The 18,711-nt window shown below is 34.0% G+C and overlaps 1 protein-coding gene across 1 annotated transcript; it reads right to left on the bottom strand.

The window, feature by feature from the left end:
• Positions 1-2,630: 2,630 nt before the first annotated feature.
• Positions 2,631-6,786, bottom strand: LOC129950786 (uncharacterized). The gene is made up of 2 exons (XM_056062706.1): positions 5,286-6,786; positions 2,631-2,695 (listed from the first exon to the last, which is right to left on the bottom strand). The coding sequence occupies exons 1-2, from the start codon at positions 6,784-6,786 to the stop codon at positions 2,631-2,633; spliced, it is 1,566 nt and encodes a 521-aa protein (XP_055918681.1).
• Positions 6,787-18,711: the final 11,925 nt, after the last annotated feature.

The following is an 18,711-nucleotide window of genomic DNA, read 5'->3' as shown; positions in this document are numbered from 1 at the left end:
AGTTTGAAGAATCACATATTTTTCGATTTCTTGTTTTTCTAATTAAATCTTCAATATGTTATCCTTTTTTGAGGAACTAAAGGGATTTTTTCAAAGAATTTTGAGTCCAAAAGTAAATTTTATGTTTTACATAATAAGTTCTGGGTGTGATATTTATTTGATTAATACTTAAAAGGCTTGACCCACTTTCGGGCTAAGCCAATCTGAAGGCGTGATTTTAAGTTAAACAAACATTGACTGAACAAAAAACAAACAGTGGATATTTCTTTAGGTGCCAAAATATAGAATATGATGTTAAAAGCTTAATAATCAGCATACGAGTATAAAAAGGTGATATGACTTATGCAAATTGAAACAAATATCTAATAATAGTAGTACCCGTGGCATGATGCGTTGGACTGTCATGCAAGGGGTCTTGGGTTCAATCCCTGCCTGTGCCATCTTAATTTAAAAAAAATTGACAAATCCTTTAAGAGCAATTCTTGTCATGAAAAAGTGCTTTCTCAAATTAGCCGTTCGGATTAGGCCTAAAATTGTATGTCCCTTCCATTCCTTGGAATGGAATGGTTGAGAGTTGTAAGTCACTAGGCCCAGGTTCACAACGGACTGTTGAGCCACCCAATTTATTTTTGTATCTATTAATATACACATAGTCCAAAAAGTCTCCATACAGCAGCTTTCCTTTTGTTGATTCTGAGATAAAATATTTATTATAATAATATATTAAAAACGGGTTTTTAAAAATCCCAAATCACATTTTTTTTTTAAATTTAGTAAAAAGGTGAAGGTGGAAACTAACTTTTTTCAGTGTTTTTACATTTATTACTAGTCTTTCTTTTCAAACAAAAAACCCTAGATTAGGCTGCGGTACGGAGACTTTTGGACTATGCGTATGTACTTCAAAATTGAAGCAGATACTAAATACAATTTGTGAAATGATATTTAACAAAAACTTTCCGGTAAATTACAGAGTATTTCGATATGCATTGAATGTTGGTGAATCGAATCTTCCACCGCCATAGCGAAATCATTCAATTTTTTTGCTGAAGGTAATCTGCAACATGGCGTTGGACAGGATTTTAATGTGGGCTTCGCTCAGGCTCAATCCATATTTAGCAAAGAGTTAAAGTACATACTGGACAAGCCAACTTATGTCAAATGAATTGATTACTTCCGTTGTTGCAGGTTATCCCGGAAGTAGTCAAGACTCTTTAGTATGGAACAATACGGAAGCAAGTTCATATTTTAAAAATATTTTCAGTAATGGAGATAGATACATAGGACTTATCGGTAAATTCTGTTTGGTTCAAAATATGTTTGCAGTAGCTTTTCGGAGAAATTCTTGTCCAGAAAAAGAGCTTCTCACATTAGCCTCGCATTCACTTTTTAAACACCTTTTTTAGGTGATTGAGGATATTTGTATTTTATTTCCGTGGGTGCTTACTCCTTTTTGAAATGTGGAACCATATTCCCAAGAATCGAAATTCAATACCCAAATTGCAAAGGAAGAAATATTATAGAGCGGAAAATTTGTGTATTGAAGAGTAGATTTCGTTACTTGTTTCGCACACCAAGTTGGTTGAGGTCCTCTCCCACCTGAGTGGCGGTCTTCCTCTACTGCGTGCCCGTATCTCGGAATTGGATTCAAGACTTTCCGGCTGGAGCGTTGATGTCCATTCGCTCTACATGACATAGCCATCTAAGCCTTTGGACTTTTATTCCTCTAACTTCTCCTCCATTCTCCATCTATGCGTACGGGACCAAAAATCACCCGAAGATGTTCAATGTCCTTTTTTGATGACAGCATTTACTTGGTCTGCCCTCATTGACCACTAAACCCATCTTCTTCGCTTCCCTCGCAATGCTCAAAAACGCTCCACATCATCACGCTTTGATCTTAAAATTATTTCAATATCATCTGTGTATCCAAGTAATTGGATGGACCTTTGGAAGATTGTTGACCGACCTTGATAGAGCAGCGTGCATTCTCCATCGTCATTCTGCACAAACTTATAAGTTTGACAGGGATCCAAAAACTAGACATTGCTCTGTAGAGCTCTTCCCTATGGAAGCTGTCATACGCGGCTTTAAAATCGATAAAGAGATGGTGGGTATCGATTTGAAGCTCCTGGGTTTTTCCGTATTGAACCTAGTGGCTGATTCTAGTTCTTGTTAAAGAGTGGATCTAATAAATAGTTTTCTCATTCGCTCTCACCATTTTGATTCAGGGTCAATGAATGAAACTCTAACAAACTTTTTTTTTTTTAATATTTTTATTCTAAAAAACGTAAAAGTAACGAATTTATCCTAGTTATTTAAATGAATAGTTATTTCATAGGAACGTAAGTAAAAGAAATTGGAACTAAAATAAAGCGCATTCAAACTAAAAAAAAAAAAGTTAACTAATTTATATTGCAGCTCAAGTTGCAGAAACTACTCCTTTAATTTAAGTTTATCCATAGCTATTTTTTTGCATTTTCGAATTGTGTTTATTGTTCTGAACTTTAATTTCATCAAGTACTGTACATATTCGACTTGTGTTATATTGAATATTTCTTGACGATTGCAATAACTTTTGAATTGGCCTTGCCCAAATTCTGCTGAATTTTAATTTGAAATTTCATAATCTCTTATTGTGCAATGGACAATTCGTGTGTCATTGTTTTTTTCATCACATTTTCCAAATCTTCAATATCTATGGATTAAATTTGGAAAGAAAATATTGATATCAATGTAATAAACGTTTGGTCTTACCAAGATCATTCTCGTGGAGTTCAAAAATATATTCAGCACTTTGTCGACGCTTCTACGTTTCTTTTGGTTCTGTCCTGTTTTTTGTTTGTGAACATCCAAATACCTGGACATAAGGCACTCTACTGAGTGCAATAACTTTCTCTTCTTCTACTTAAAAAGGTTTGGATTTTGTTTGGTCCACTCCCTGTGGCCCGTTGTTCCTTTTCATTATGGGATAGTTTTTTTTTTAATGAGACTTGTAGTCGCTCCAAACCTGGAAAACTTGTTCTTCAGAAAAATTATTTTTTATATAACGTGTACTAAAACCTACCTTTTTTCACGCAGACTTTCATTGGTGGTCCTAGAAGGTTAAGCCTGTCTCTTAAAGGCTATACCAAAATTCTCGGAGGTCTTCGGAGTGTCTTTTAGCATTATTTTTTGCAATACATGGATTCAATTTTATAACAGATATGTATGTTTTAATGTTGAAAATTGTTCCTTGTGAGTTGTTGTTACCCAAAAATGTTAATAATCTTTTAATTATAAAACAAATATTCTAATAAATTAGTTTTTACTTGCATTTTGCTACCAACAATTAACCAGCCAGACATCAAATGAAAAATCCGCTACATTTCATATGCTGATCTGAATTTTATAGAATGAATACGTTCACGTGGATAGAAGAATACCGAGCAGTATTACCGACATCACTTCGAATAAATAGCAGAATAGTAACTAGCAGAATTAATTCGAGAAAAAAATCCCCCAATAAATAGCAGAATAGGACCTATCGAAAAATGTACTTGAAAATATTCTTTTTTCAAAAATATGCCAATATAAACTAGTTGCTTCTTTTTAAATCATAGGCTATTTATTATTATTATTATTATTATTCCAAGCTTTATTCACTCATTAATACTTTAAAATTTACAATAATTTTATAATTACCATTTGATTGAATATATTTACATTACATTTAAACAAGTATGTGTACGTAAAATTAATTAAATTACAAGAAAGAAATAATTCAATGAAGGTTTAAAGCTAATTTAAATATATACATAATTTGAAAAGAGAGGTATAATTTTAGGTTATCTGAGCATAAGCCTCCCCCAGACTTCTCCATCTTCTTCTATCTAGTGCTTCTCTCCAATAAAGTGGGCATATTTTTCGGATGTCATCCTTCCAGCGTTTATGTTGTCCACCTACGCTTCTTTTGCTTTCTAAGGGTATCCATTCGGTTACTAATTTTGTCCATCGATTATCAGGTGTACGTATTACATGTCCTGCCCATTCCCATTTGAGTTTCTTAAGCCTGTGTCTAACGTCTTCAAAATTAGTTTGACTTCTTATATTCTGATGGTTAATTTGCTGGGCAATATGAACGCTCAAAATAGCTCTCTCCATTGCTCTCTGACATGATTGGAGTTTCATTTCAGTGTTTTTCGTGACTTGCCAAGTTTGGCACCCATAGGTGAGGACTGGAAGAACTGTTGAGTCAAACACATATTTCCTTGTTTTATTAGAAATATTCAATGTAAGAAGATGCTTAACGTTCCAGAACTGCCTCCAAGCGTTCGTCATTCGCTGCTCTATATCCTTTTTTTTCTTTATCTTTGAATGAGATAATCTGACCAAGGTATGTGTAGTCTTCAACGTATTCTAGTATATTGTTATTACAACTAACTGGATCATAAGCACCATTTGTCATAATTTTAGTTTTCTATTGATTTGTTGACAGCCCAATATTTTCGCATTCCGAGCATAGTTCGTTTAGCATCGTTTGAAGTTCTTCACTGCTGTTTGCGATAATTATAATGTCATCGGCAAATCGGAGGTTTGAGAGACATTTGCCATTTATCTTCAATCCTTTGTCTTCCCAGTCTAGCTTTCTAAATACTCCTTCTAAGGCTGCGGAAAACAGTGCTGGTGAAATTGGATCTCCTTGCCTAACACCTCGCGATATTTTAAAATCTGATCCGATGCATTCCGTTTTTATGTGGGATGTGCTCCTGTCATACATTTTCTTTAGGATTCGAACTATTTTTTCGTCTACACCTTGATTGAGAAGCGCCTTCCAAATAAATCTTTGCTCTACTGTGTCAAACGCTTTTGCAAAATCGATGAAGGCAAAGTATATTGTGATGTTATACTCTTTGCATTTTTCTATTATTTGATTAACGGTTTGTAGATGGTCTATTGTTGAAAAACCTGATCTAAAACCGGCTTGTTCAAAAGGTTGATTTAAATTAAATTAAGAGTGGTTTTCATTCTCTCAAATAAACACTTCGCAAAAACCTTGTATATCGATGATATTATGCTTATCGGGCGATAATTGTTGATATCGTCCCTGTTCCCTTTTTTATGTATGAGAATTATTTCCGATTTCGTCCATTGGTCTGGGACTTCCTCGGTGACCAAAACCTGATTGAAAATAGTAGTCAACCAGTTGGCCAGTGAAAAGTTGCCGAACTTTAGGTATTCAGCTAATATCCCATCGTTTCCTTTGCTTTTTTCATTCTTTAAACTATTTATTGCTCGCTCTATTTCACTTTTAAGAAATAGTGGAAAATCTTCTTCCTGGTTTTGTCGCTCTAGAAATATATCATCAGTGTCTGCTATGCGTGTTTTGTATAGATCAATGTAGAAGTTTGTAGCTATTTGGTTAATATTCTTCCTTTCGTGAATTCTTTTATTATTATCCGCCATTGCTGTTATCCACTCTTTATAATCTTGGATTGCACACTTTGCCTTTTTTATTGATCTCGTTTCTTCGATTACTGTCTTTAAGAGGTTGTCATTGAATTTTTGGATGTCTTCTTGACAACGTTTTTTGATGTTCTTCCTTATATTTTTCAAATCTTGTTTTTCTTGGGCATTTAGATTAGTCTTTTTTCTAATACTATCACGAAGTGCTATCATATTTAGAGTTTCACTCGATAGTTTTTGCTGTTTTTGAGATACAGCAGTGAGAATATACCTGTCTGCAGATTCTTTTATAGTTTTTTCCATTTTGTTATATGCTATTTGAGTAGGTTCATTTAACCTTGATATGATGTTATATCGTTGTTGAAGATCAGCATTATAACTTTTGATTATATCTGTATTTATCGATTTTGTTAATACTTTTCTTGTAGTTTTATGTAGTTGCCTAGTTTTATGGTTGATTAACAACTCCGCGCGTACTATCCGATGATCTGATTCGAATTGAAAGTTATTAAGTACGGACACATCTTTAAGGATTGATCTTTTATTGCAAAGAATAAAATCTATTTGGTTTTTGTACTTTTGGCCTGGTGAATTCCAGGTCCATTGATTTTGCGGTTTCTTTTTAAATAACGAGTTTCCAACTATAAGTTTTTGTTGCCAAATATATTGGATAAGACGACTACCTCTTTCATTTCGATTACCGTAGCCATATTCTCCCATAATGGTTTCTTCGCCATTTTTCCTGAAACCTAATTTAGCATTGAAATCACCGATTATCAGTGAAATCTCTGTTTTAAAGTGTGCTGTTGCTATTTCCAGTGTCTTGTAAAAGCGATTCATCTCGTCATCAGTTGCTTTCTCAGTTGGTGCATAGACTTGTATGATGGATATGTTACAATTCTCTACTTTGACTTTCATTCCTATTATCCTATCGTTAAATCCTTTAATTTCTTGAATATTCTTTTTTAACTCTTTGTTTATAAGGAAACCGACGCCATAAAGGCCTTGTTTAGTTCCGAAGTAAGCAAATATATTTCCGTTGTTGAGTTCTTGTATGCTTTCGCCTTGTCGTCTTACTTCTGCTAAACCGATTATATCCCAGTGTATCTTATTAAGCGCGTTTTCTAGTTCAACAAATTTTTCTTTTGATTGGAGAGTTAGTGTGTTTAGAGTTGCTACGTATAAGGGTTTCGTACCTGTATTGCTTTTATTAGTATAGTAGTTTTTGTTTGTATGTTTTTTGTTTAGTGAGATGCTTTCCGCAAATTTATAAAAGGGGGGGTGTTGGCCGAAATCCTCCACGGTGGCCGACCGGGTTGGAGGTTTATTCTTCAGTTTATCCATTATAAAATTGTCTTCGTTATTAATAATTGACTCGCTGGGGTTGACTTTTAGCATTTGTTGTGGTGGATTGTTCGTTAGTTGTTATTGATTTGTTGTTTTTTCGAAGTTATCTACAGCAAATTGGTTGCCATTTTTAGCGTCGGCACTTTGACCCATAGTGACGGTTTTCTTGAGGACATATTTCATCAGGGGGGATGATGACGACGATGGTGATAACGATGAGAAAGTTTTATTTTTTGTTTGTGGTCTACTGTTCTTTTTGGACGAGCTCCTCGCTATATCTGAATCTTTTTCAAAGTCATCATCAGAAAGTTTTCTTTTGTTTTGCTTAGGGTGAGTCTTTATATTGATAATTTCTTCTGCTGTTAATGTTTTACCATCGACAATCAGCCTGTTGTTTTTGACTTTTACTTCTGCGTTGCCATTCATGTTTCTTAAGGTATTCGCTTTTTCAAGTAAATTTTTCCGCTTTTCTAATACATCTTTCGGTAAGTCATCATAAAGAATTAAGTTTGTATTATTTTTTGTGTTATATGCTTTTAGTTTTATTTTATCATCCATGATCAGGCATTTTGTTCTATATGCCAAGAATCCAATTTTGATAGGTCGAGTTTTATTTTTGTTTTGAACTCCAAGACGATAGACAAAGTCAAGATCTTTCAATGAAACTTCAATTTTGAAGACTTCACTTAAAATTTGTAACACTATTTGCTCGAGTTCAGTTGTTGATTTTTCAATTTCTTCAAAATTGAGAAGAATAACGTTCTTTCTTCGTAGTTGGCATTCTAAAATACTAATTTTTTCTTCTATTTCGTAAACTTTTTCATTAATTTTATCAATCTTTGATCCAACTTCAGCGACGTTAAGTTCCCACTTCTTTAATTTCAGATCTTATATCTTTCTTTGAATCTTCGACACTTCTATAGATGAGAGCTATCATGTCCTTAAGCTCAGAATTGCTTACTTCGTCTTTTGGAGTGTTGTTTTCCGGCGCAGACATTTTTGTATCTAATACAGTTCAAGTTCAAAAGAAAATTATGTGAACTATTAATGAACGTTAATATTTCCTTATATTTATTTTTATTTGTGTTAGCGGTTCGTGTCTTTGCTTATTTATGGCCAAACTGAAATGGAGGTGTCGCTAGTGGTTTTATTGGTTGAATAAATATCGTTATATATTTCTGGGGATAATATGATAAGTTTTGTAATCTATCAATATTTATGTTTATTTTGTATAGTGAAAGCTTTATTCTTTATTCTATTGACGTTTCACTTTGAGAATTCTATTGCATTTGCAATTTTCCACACTAAAAACTTGGTTTTTTAGGTTTATAAATACCTGAAGTTCTTATATTTTTATTCTCACTATTGGAGAGAGTTCTTATGCTTCAAAATATTCACTTCTCAAGAATTTCCGTACTTTATTTGTATTTTAATTTCTTTCTTTTTCCACCACTCACAAACTTGCCAACTATCACCAACTATCACAGTGTTCACGGGCATAGGCTATTTAGTTACTAATGAAGAATGTTGCGAAATATTGGAAATCTTTTTCTACAGGAAATGAAGTCCAGCCAAATTATTGCGTTATTAGAAAAGAAGAAGTATTGTTTGAAAGCTTTATCTTGTTCTTCATTTTGTTGCATTTTTAAAAAGAAATTAGTAATTTCGAGCAATTTTAGAAGATATTAACATTTTAAAAGTTGTTTTAAAGTTTAACGACCGATTCCTTGACAGTTTATCTTTAAAACTTGGTTTTGATGTATTTAAAACTCTAGCATTTCTTCATTTTCTATAATATCCTTCGAAGTCAGTGTAATTTTTGTTTTGAGTTTTAAGGACTTAGATCTTTGGTAACGAATGTTGGACCATTTAAAGCAACGTACGAGGGTAAGTTGTAAAATTCTTATTTAGTAACCCGATATAAATGCCAACGTCAGTAAAATTTCTCAAATTTAATTGCCCTTCACTTTGACGTTTAACTTGGAATTCTAAGCCTATAAATGGTCAAATTTAAATTTTAATATTTTGTAGGGCCGTTTTTAACCATAATCACAGCTTGTAGTCACCGCGGGGGTATACTTTTCAAATGACTTGTTGGTTGGGTTACAATTCTATAACCTTCTCTTTATTTCTTCCCATAAATGCTCGATGAGAATTAGGTCCGGTGACTGATCTTGAATTTGTCTAGTTTCTGCTGTAGCAACCATTCCTTCACAACAAACGATTTGTGTTTTGGATCATTATATTGTTATAAATAAAAGGTTGCTGATAAATTCAGTGTTTCTGCAGATTGACGCGCATATTTCTTTTAAGAACGTTCAAAAATGTCCACTGGTACTTGATTGTGTCAATAAATTAAAAATTCCCAGTCCCATTTTCCGCCATTGACGCTCACAACATAACATTTCCTCCCCTATGCTTAGCAGTGGCACTTAAGTTCTCTGCCTTCAGCTGAGTATTCGGGTTTCTTCAAACAATTTTCTTTCCGTCAGACCCAAATAATTTAATTTTGGTCTCGTCCGAGAACAAAACATCGTTCCAGAAACTTTGGGGTTTGTTGGGATGATTTTTAGCGAACTCAAGACTTTTATTTTAATTTTGGAAACAAGAGTTTTTTTTTCGAGCAACTTTGCAGTTAAAATTAATCTTCCGAAAAACGCGACGAACAGTTTCGTTTGAAACTGGTCTTTGAATAAGTGTCGCCATTACGGCCGAAAAGTTTGGTACGCTCGTTTTGGGGCTTGCTTTGAATTTTCTTAAAATTACTCGTTCGTCTTGCTGAGAAAATATTTTTGTTCGCCCTATTCCAAGTTTGTTAAGAATTTTACCTTTATACCGATACTTGTTAAGTATTTTTTGTTCGGAAGACGATTTTACCAATTTCACGTAAAGATTTACAGTCTTATTTAATAGAATTCGCTTAATAGATGAATAGTTATTCAGTGCATAAGGATTTATGAAGGTTGCGAAAATTCCCATTATAAAAATTCTGCTTTAAATTTAAGTTAAAAATGGAGAAATCTATTCCATTTATCTGTCTATCAAATCAGCTGTTTATAATCATAATAATACTTACTTACTAATATTATAAATGCGAAAGTAACTTTATGTCTGTCACTCAATTACGCCTAAACTATGGAGATATTTTGATACCCGAAAAAGGACATAGGCTTCTTTTTACCCCGGGAAAGTGACGCATTCACATGGGAAAATTCAGGTGGGCCGATAGCTTTTAAGCCTAAACTAATGAACAGATTTAAATGAAATTTAGTAAGGAGATAGTTTGGGACTTAAGAAAGGACATGAATTATTTTTGACCTCAGGAAAACAACGCATTTCCATGTAATGAGGAACTGCTAAAGCTATTTTAGTTGTTTTGGCATTTTCTAAGGAGCGTTGCATGCCTGATAACAAAATGCGGAATCTTTGCCTCCAAACGCCAAAGCTTCTTTCCACCGTATTACGAGTAGCTATATGAGATATATTGTATCTTTTATCACTCTCCCGCATTTGAGAGAACTTGTACAAAGTTCTTAGCTGGCCTTCTGTAATAAGTAGCAAAAACGACTTATTATAAAAATTACGTTTATTACATAACGAGAATTAAATGATGATATGAACGAAGTTAGAGAACAATATAGAATGAATTGACAAACTAATTATTTTACAAACTTTAAATATAATAATTTGTTAGATTTAAAATATAAATATATAGTAGATATTGAAACATTCTTATTCATATTATAACATGCTTTTTTTTTAATCTAACTCTTAGCCCTAGTCTTAGAATACTTAATAATCTATTCCAAGCCTCGGTGGTCTTCTAACAACTCGACCACTTCAAGAAACTATTCGTTCCTTAGATATAATAACTGGTGTATTATGATTAATTGCTTCTGAACCAGATATCTCTGAAATTGGTTGGTTGATAGGTTGTGAACTTAAGACATTATCAGTAATATCCGGAGAAATTGGTTCGTGCACATTACAATTATTAATATCATTGTTTACATTTGAAATATTTTCGTTTTTATCTGCTTGAGATGAATTAATTGTTTGAATTTCTTTTGTACAATTTTTTAAAGGGTTCTACATTTTGTTCATAAAGTAAATCACTAGAACAAAAATCTTCACTGTCTTAGCAATAAATCGCCTATTGCGCCTAAAATGATTATTTAAATTATCTTTTATTAAATATGAGTGGTTGTTAACAATACCAATTATTTTTCCATAGTGCCATTTTTTTCCAGTTTTTTTTTTTAAATATAACCAGATGACCAACATTTAACAAAGAAAGTGATTTTGAGTTCCGATCATTTTAACATTTTTGCTTCTCTTTTTTATTCTTTAATTTGTTTTGAATTTCCGATTCATTTAAGTTGTTTCTAACAAGAACTGAGTCTGAAACAGGTAGCCTTGTTTTAACAAGTCGACCGAAGGATAATTCCGATGGCGTAAGATGCATACTTGCTATTGGTGAAATGTTGTATTATAATATTCGATATTGAAAATTGTTTACATCATTAACTTCAAAACACCTTTTAAGAATATTCTTTGAAATGGCCACACCTTTCTCTGCTAACCCATTACTTTGTGGATATCTAAGGCTTGAAAATCTTAGTTGAATATTGCATGCAATTGAAAAACGTTCAATTTCAGCCGAACCGAGAGAACTATTATCGCATTTTAGAATTACTGGGTATCCAATTTTGTCGAAGATATGAGAAATAACATCAATTATGTGTTTCGATGTTTTGTTTTCAATCTTTGCAGCAGCTAAGCAGCTTGAATATGCATCAAATAAAGCAATGTAGTCTCTGCCTGCATATTCTTACAAGTCCACTGCAACTATTTGAAAAGAATATTTAGGAATTTCTTCTTGGACTAATGACTCTTTTTGCATATTCCGTTTAAACTTTTCACAAATATTACAGGAAGAAACTAGTTCCTTTATTTCCAGGCCAATAATACAACATTCTTGCACTAGAAAGAGTTTTTTCAATCCCTAGATGTGGTTGGTGTAACCAAATAAATATTTTTCGTTGCAATTCTGATGGTACAACTAGTCTATGATTAATCCATTTTCTAAATGTAGTTCCGATTTTAGTTTAAAAAAATGCTGACTAAGATCATCTAACTGATGAAAACCTGGCCAACAATTTTCTACATAATTACAAATCCTAGCATATTTTTCATCCTCATTTAATATTTTCTGATACAAATTGTAGTTCTTTTCGGTGCAACAAACTGGTTTTGTGATTTTGTGAACTAATCCCGATAGCCCTTCAATTTCAGATATTTCACTTTGTTTTGCACGTGATAAGCAATCAGCTACTAGCAATTCCTTACCCTGTTTAAAGATAATAGTCATTTGCGGATAGTTTAATAGAAACATAAACATTCGCTGAAGACGGGTTGTAACATCGTCAATATCACGCTAAACCAATGTTTCAAGTGGCTTATGATCGCTTTCAACTGAAAACTCACGGCCATACAAAAATAAATGAAACTTTTGACATGCAAATACAATTGCCAATAGTTCCTTTTCGATTTGGGCCAATTTTTGTTCACTTTTTTTGGGTGTTCGAGAAGCGAAAGCTACAGGATGTCCATTTTGAACTAAAACGCACCCCAACCCATCCTTCGATTCATCAGTTTGAATAACTTCTGGCTGTTTTGGGTCATTAATTGCTAGAACTGGTTCCGATGTAACTATTTTTAACAACCTGTGAAGTTCGTTTTCGTGTTTTTTCTGTCCAGTTTAAATCAACATCATACCGTGTCGAATTTCACAATTCCGCTGTTTCTTTCGATAAGTTGGAATGAACCTTGCTAAATACTTGAGCAAACCCATAAATCTCAAAATATCTCCTTTGCTTCCTGGTTTTTTCATTTTCAAAATCGCATGCCTATATTTTAAATCTGCTTTGATTTTTCCTTCGAATAGTATATTACCCATAAATTTTACTTCATGTTGACGATATTGAATCTTTTCCGGATTAAGTTTAATATTATTTTTTCTAGCTCTGTCCATAACAAAATTCAAAACTTCATCATGATTTTCTTCATTTTCTCCACACACAACTAGGTCATCAAAATAAACAACGACTCCCTGTATATCTCCAAAAATTTGAACCATCTCTCGCTGAAACATTTCCGGTGCACAGTTCAAACCAAACCGGACACACGATTAAATCTGTACCTACCAAAAGGAGTCATAAATGTTGTTAATTCTGAGCTCGCCGTATCTAATTCCATATGCCAAAAACCGCCTGTCAAGTCAATAACAGTAAAAATCTACTTGTTTAGATGCTAAGTCATCAATGGTTGGAATTAAAAAATGCTCTCGTCTAATGCACCCATCAAGAGGTCTCGGATCCAAGCAAATTCGAAGACGACCATTAGGCTTCCCAACTATCAACGGGTGAAATGATTCCATCTTTAACCATTGACGCAAGTTCTGACTTAAATTTATCAATGAGTTACGTAAATTGGAATTCTTTTTTTATAATGAAGGACTGGTTTTGAATTTTCCTTAAGTTTTATTGAAAAAGTTCCTGGGAACTTACCAATTCCATGAAAAACATCACGATATCTATCAATGAACAAATCTTTTAAGCCCTTGCTTACTTAATTACTCACATCCAAGCGTTTTACTAATCCGTATTAGTAACTTCCACTATTTTCCAGTATTTTTAACTTCCACTAATTAGTGAAATGTTAAAGGAATTAAAGGCATTATTCCTAAAACAGTTGAACTTAATGTCGTTCTCATTAGTCATTATCATTACCATTAAATTCCTGAATTTTAAAATGAATTTAATTTTGTATTCCCTTTTCTAGCACCATATTTATAGTAAAATGCGAAGAAAACAAAACAAAATAAAAATAAGGTTTTCCCATCCTCTCTGTCTCGAAAACCACTCGAAGACTCGAACATTGTGAAACTGAAATTGAAGTGATTGCTTTTGCAAGGCTATCTGAATCTCACTTTTGGATTCGTGAATAATTGTTTCACTCAATCCAGAAAAATCTGCAAACACAAATTGTGGTTAGTGATTCCTTTTTTCTGTGCGGTCGAAGCGGAGCAGCGGCGGCGGCGGTATAAGCCAAACACATTAGGGGATGTGCTAGATGAGACTATCGTTTATCTTTCTCGTACAACCAGCATATTTGGCGTCAATTCAAAGTGGCTTCTGGAATGCGAGCACATTCGCGTAAACCAAAAACTTTACATGGCAATGATGATGGCGGTGGTGATGGTGATGGTGATGGTGAGGAAGGGAATAATAAAAGGCAATAATCCATTTATTTTGTTTTGTTTTTTTCGTTCTCTATTTATTTTTTTCTTCGTTTCGTTTGTGACCAGGAATTTAAAACGGGGATTCCGGGAAACAGAAACAACAAGAACTAGAAGAAGATGAGAAAAAAGAAATCAATTTGTTATAAGAACAGAGAGAGTGTCAGAAGAACGAGTATTTGTAGATTCAAGAAGGGATTTTTCTTCCTTTCTCGGTTGCAGCATAAAACAGTAAAAATTGTGGTGTGGACAAGAGGACTGCGATATATAGTGTAAGTATGGAGAGATGGAAGAAAAAATGAAATCTTCTTCAAGACCGGGAAAAGCTCGTTTTTTTTTATATTTCTTTGACTTATTTAATCTTCTTTCTTTTTCCGTTTTTGTTCTTCTTATTCTTCTTTTTTTCCTGTCTTCTGTTCATTTGTTGGAATTGAGTCTTATCCTTGGTGGTTAACCGAAGGAAAAGTCTTAAGACCGTAAATTTTCCCCCGAGTCATGCAACTTTTATTGAACTTTAAAAAGTTTTGCAAGTAGGTGTAGGTATAGGTATGGGTATACCTCCGACCTACATATCTTACCTATAGATTGGTTGTTGTAGGCTAGGTCAGCCTCAGCATTCACTTTACAATACCTTCAAGTCAAAGGCTAAAGCGGGTAACATCGCTATAAAAGCAGAATTATAACATTTGTTGTGCGAAAAGGAGATAGTAAAAAGCATTCCCGTTCCTACATCATGTCTCTAAGTAGGTACCTACCTAGGTAAGCAGGTATAGTGTGGGACTTTTTTTTCCTATTTCTTTAGACACCTAAACTTTCAAAAGGCTGTGATATATAGTTGGGTACTTATATCATTTTTATTTCACCAATTCAGCTCTTTCCTTTGTAGGATTATTCTTAAAAGATAAAGGCTAAGGCAATTTCGTTCGAAATAGATTGCAACGGAAAATGAATGAAGCTGAAGCTAAAACGTTTTTAAAACTAACTTTTAAAATTGCAATCCAGATTTTTTCTCTATCCCAATTATTGGTGTAAAGAAAAATGTTAAATTAATAATATAGGACAAGATGACTTTTATACAGATGGATCAAAAACAAATGAAGGGGTTGGGGGAGACTCGTATCTCATTCCGCTTCCTAATTATTTTAGCGTGTTACAAATGGCGATAAAAGAAGTCTTGTCCTTGCTTAGAAAAGAGTGATATCAACATCTGATTTCCTTATTTTTTTAGATAGTCAGACCGCTTTCAAATCTCTGGGCTCGGTCTCTACAAACTTTATAACAGTCCATAACTACCGATCACCTCCAACGGAGATGGCACAACAGTTTAAAATTCACTTTTTTAGGCCACAGAGACAATTCATTTAATTTGTCAGGCTGATAAACTCACCAAATATGTACAACCCATTTTATCATGTTTTGCTAATGTTAGACGCTATTAAGAAGGTAAACATTGGAATAAAATTAACACGTGCCAGGTCACAAAAAAACATCTGGCCTACACTAGATTTGAAACGATTAAGGTGCTTGATATTTCTAAGCAGATCGCATATGAGGTTGATAATCGGTGTTAAAACCAGGTCTAATAGGAATCTAAGCCATGCGGCTAGTTTTTTTTTAAATGACTCGCAGAAGCTGTATGGATGAGGAAGATGATGAAACAGTTCTTCATCTACTCTGTAAATACCTTGCTTTAGGTAAAGTCTTCTATAACGATCTCAATCATATTAAAATAATCAGTCTTTCACGCTTCGTAAAGGACTTAACTCTGTTTCATCGAGCTTAAAAGAAAGCCTCAAGATTCAGGTGTTATCACAGTGGGCTATTAAACTGGCCTTAGTGTGCCCTACTTTATAACGGACATACACTTAAACTAGATAGGTGGAAGCATCTCTAATCACCTCAAAGACCTAAACATATCCGAGTATCTATTTTTAGCGGTGATTTATTTTGGTTTATTTTGAGAATCTTAAAAAGCATACATTTGGACAAACAGCTGGATTCTGAAAATTTAAAATCACGTGTTTTTTTCTTTCTTAAATTAAATTAAGTGATCGTTCGAATGCACTCACCAAAAGAGTACAAGTTTTGAGATTGTGCTAACATTTTTGTTAGAAACAAGTTATTTCTTTATATTGTAATATTCGGCTTGGTCCGACAATTAAAACTTATTCACACTTTGTAAATAAAACACATATTCACTTTATTTATCGCTCCAAACTTATTTATTCAACACTTTCAATTATTACTTTTCAAACACAGTCGCTTTATCGCACTTCACAATCAATAATAATGAACAGCTTCACTTCCGAACCTTAAATCGGTTCGAAAAACTACTAGGTTCTTGTAGGGGCTGAATGTTCTCGATGCTTGACGAAGCGAGTTCTCCTCTTAATCCCCTTATTCTTAATGTTTATACAAGTGTTTACTACTACAAAAAATGGCGAACCCTCAACGACAATAATTTGTCAAGTTGAAATATATAAGAAAATACTACTTACACTTATCTTAGAAGTTAAAAATAAATAACGACCACTTCTTATTTGTTGTTCACCCCCGTATCATCCTTAAATAATGTCCTTTTAAATTTGAATTAAACTATAGATCTAAGTTTTTTAATAAATCATATTTTGTAATAACTTAATTTCTTTTCATTATTTTATTACTACGCGATACACCTTAATAGGTGACCCCATAAAAAAATAGGATTGTATTTGGGTAGTATATTTTTTTCTAATAAAAAACGCTCAACGAATAATCTGAGTGCATCGTTATTACATTTATTTCTAATAAAATAACCAATCTGGTAAGACATTTACTGCTTTGAGCTTATTCGACATGCCAGGTTGTGAGGTTATAAACGAAACGAAGCAATCTGATGATCATGCAAATGGCACACAGCAACAACGGATCGAAACATCAAGCCAATAACAGGGAAACTGAAACTCTTTCAAAGATAAGTCAAGATAAGTCTGGCACGTGAAACCTGAAATATAGTTTGCTCAAATTGATGCGCAATTCAATATTGTACAAATAAAATGCGATACATTCAAATTCAATTCCGTAATTAGTGCCATTGAATCCAAGGTTTTCACTCAAATCACCGGTGCCGTTCTTTCACCACCAGCGAACGATAAATATCTGAACCTGAAGAAGGTGATTTAGAGCAAAAAACAAATCAACAAACTGCTTTCTGAGGTCGACTTGGGTAACAAACGTCCGTCACAACTTCTCAACGAACTTCGTGGCTTAGGTGTGACGCTAATAAGTGGCGAGTTTCTGTAATCACGTTGGCTTCAAAGACTTCCAGCTCAGGTGCGTGCTATTTTGCAAGCCTCCAATGAAGAATTGACTCAACTTGCGAAGCTGGCTGACAAGGTTATGGAGGTAGGTGAATTTAGAGACTGCTTGGCGATCAATCAACAGCAATCACCATCTGACAAGAAGAGTACAGTTGATCCTGGCAACAAGGATACAGTTCATTCTGATTCTCACCTGCAGCAACAAATTAATCAGATCACATGTCATCTAAACGAACTTATCAAGCATACGAGGGGAAGCCCAATTAATTGAAGTCCAGGCACAATAGAAATTTTTCATCTCATCGTCGTTATCAATCGAAATCCAGTGATGGGTTGTGCTGGTTTAACGACCGGTTTGGAAAAGATGCTAGGAAATGTCGCGAACGGTGCACGAAAAATTTGACCATCGGTGTGAGACTTCGACCACTTTTCTTTCGACCTTCGTCATAGCAGATGTTTCTAGGCCGATCATCGGAGCGGATTTTATAAGTCATTTTGGACTTCTCATCGACTCAAAACGTAATGAAATCATAGACAGCACCACAAACGTCACATCGAGAGCTGTCACAACCGCTGCAGATAAAGTGAGCCTAACAACGTATAACATTAATAATCCCTTTGCAGAGTTTTTACAACTATTCAAACACCTCACCGAATTTAATGCCCGAACCTCAACAAAAGGTATAGGCACAACACATCACATCGAGACAGTGTTCGCACTAGACGAATTTCGTTTCTTGATGGAGAGAGGAATTCGTCGACCATCAAAAAGGAACTGGACAAGTGCCTTACACATGGTGCCAAAAAAAAACCAATCCAAATGGGACAATAGAGCTTTCAATACAAAAACAACGCCCGATTGATATCCCCTGCCTTTCGTTCAACACGTATCTGTGATTTTTTATGGTCCAAAAATTTTCTCTTCGATCGATCTGGAGAGAGCCGTTCGGCCTCTTCGAATTTTTGTTCATGACCTTCGGTATGCGAAACTCAGCACAAACGTTTTAGCGTCATATGCATGAAGTGCTTAAGGGATTTGAAGAATTTGTTTTCTCTTATATCGATGACATCATCATCGCTTCCAGAGACGAGCATGGGCATAAACAACACCTGCTTCAAGTCTTTCAGCGGATAAGCTAGTACGATCTAACAATAAATGCTTCCAAGTGCATTTAATGTCAAGAAGTAGTTCGATTCTTGGGTCACAAAATCAGTAGCGAAGTAATAATGCCGATTAGAAATTTAAAGTTATTCAGGATTTTAAAAAACCTACTAAAGCAAAAGAATTAAAACGGTTCTAGCAATGATTAATTATTATCGTCG

The sequence above is a fragment of the Eupeodes corollae genome, chromosome 1, assembly GCF_945859685.1.
Source record: "Eupeodes corollae chromosome 1, idEupCoro1.1, whole genome shotgun sequence".
NCBI lineage: Eukaryota > Metazoa > Arthropoda > Insecta > Diptera > Syrphidae > Eupeodes > Eupeodes corollae.
Note: the sequence above shows the minus strand (reverse complement) of the source record. Positions and strands in the feature narration are given on the sequence as shown.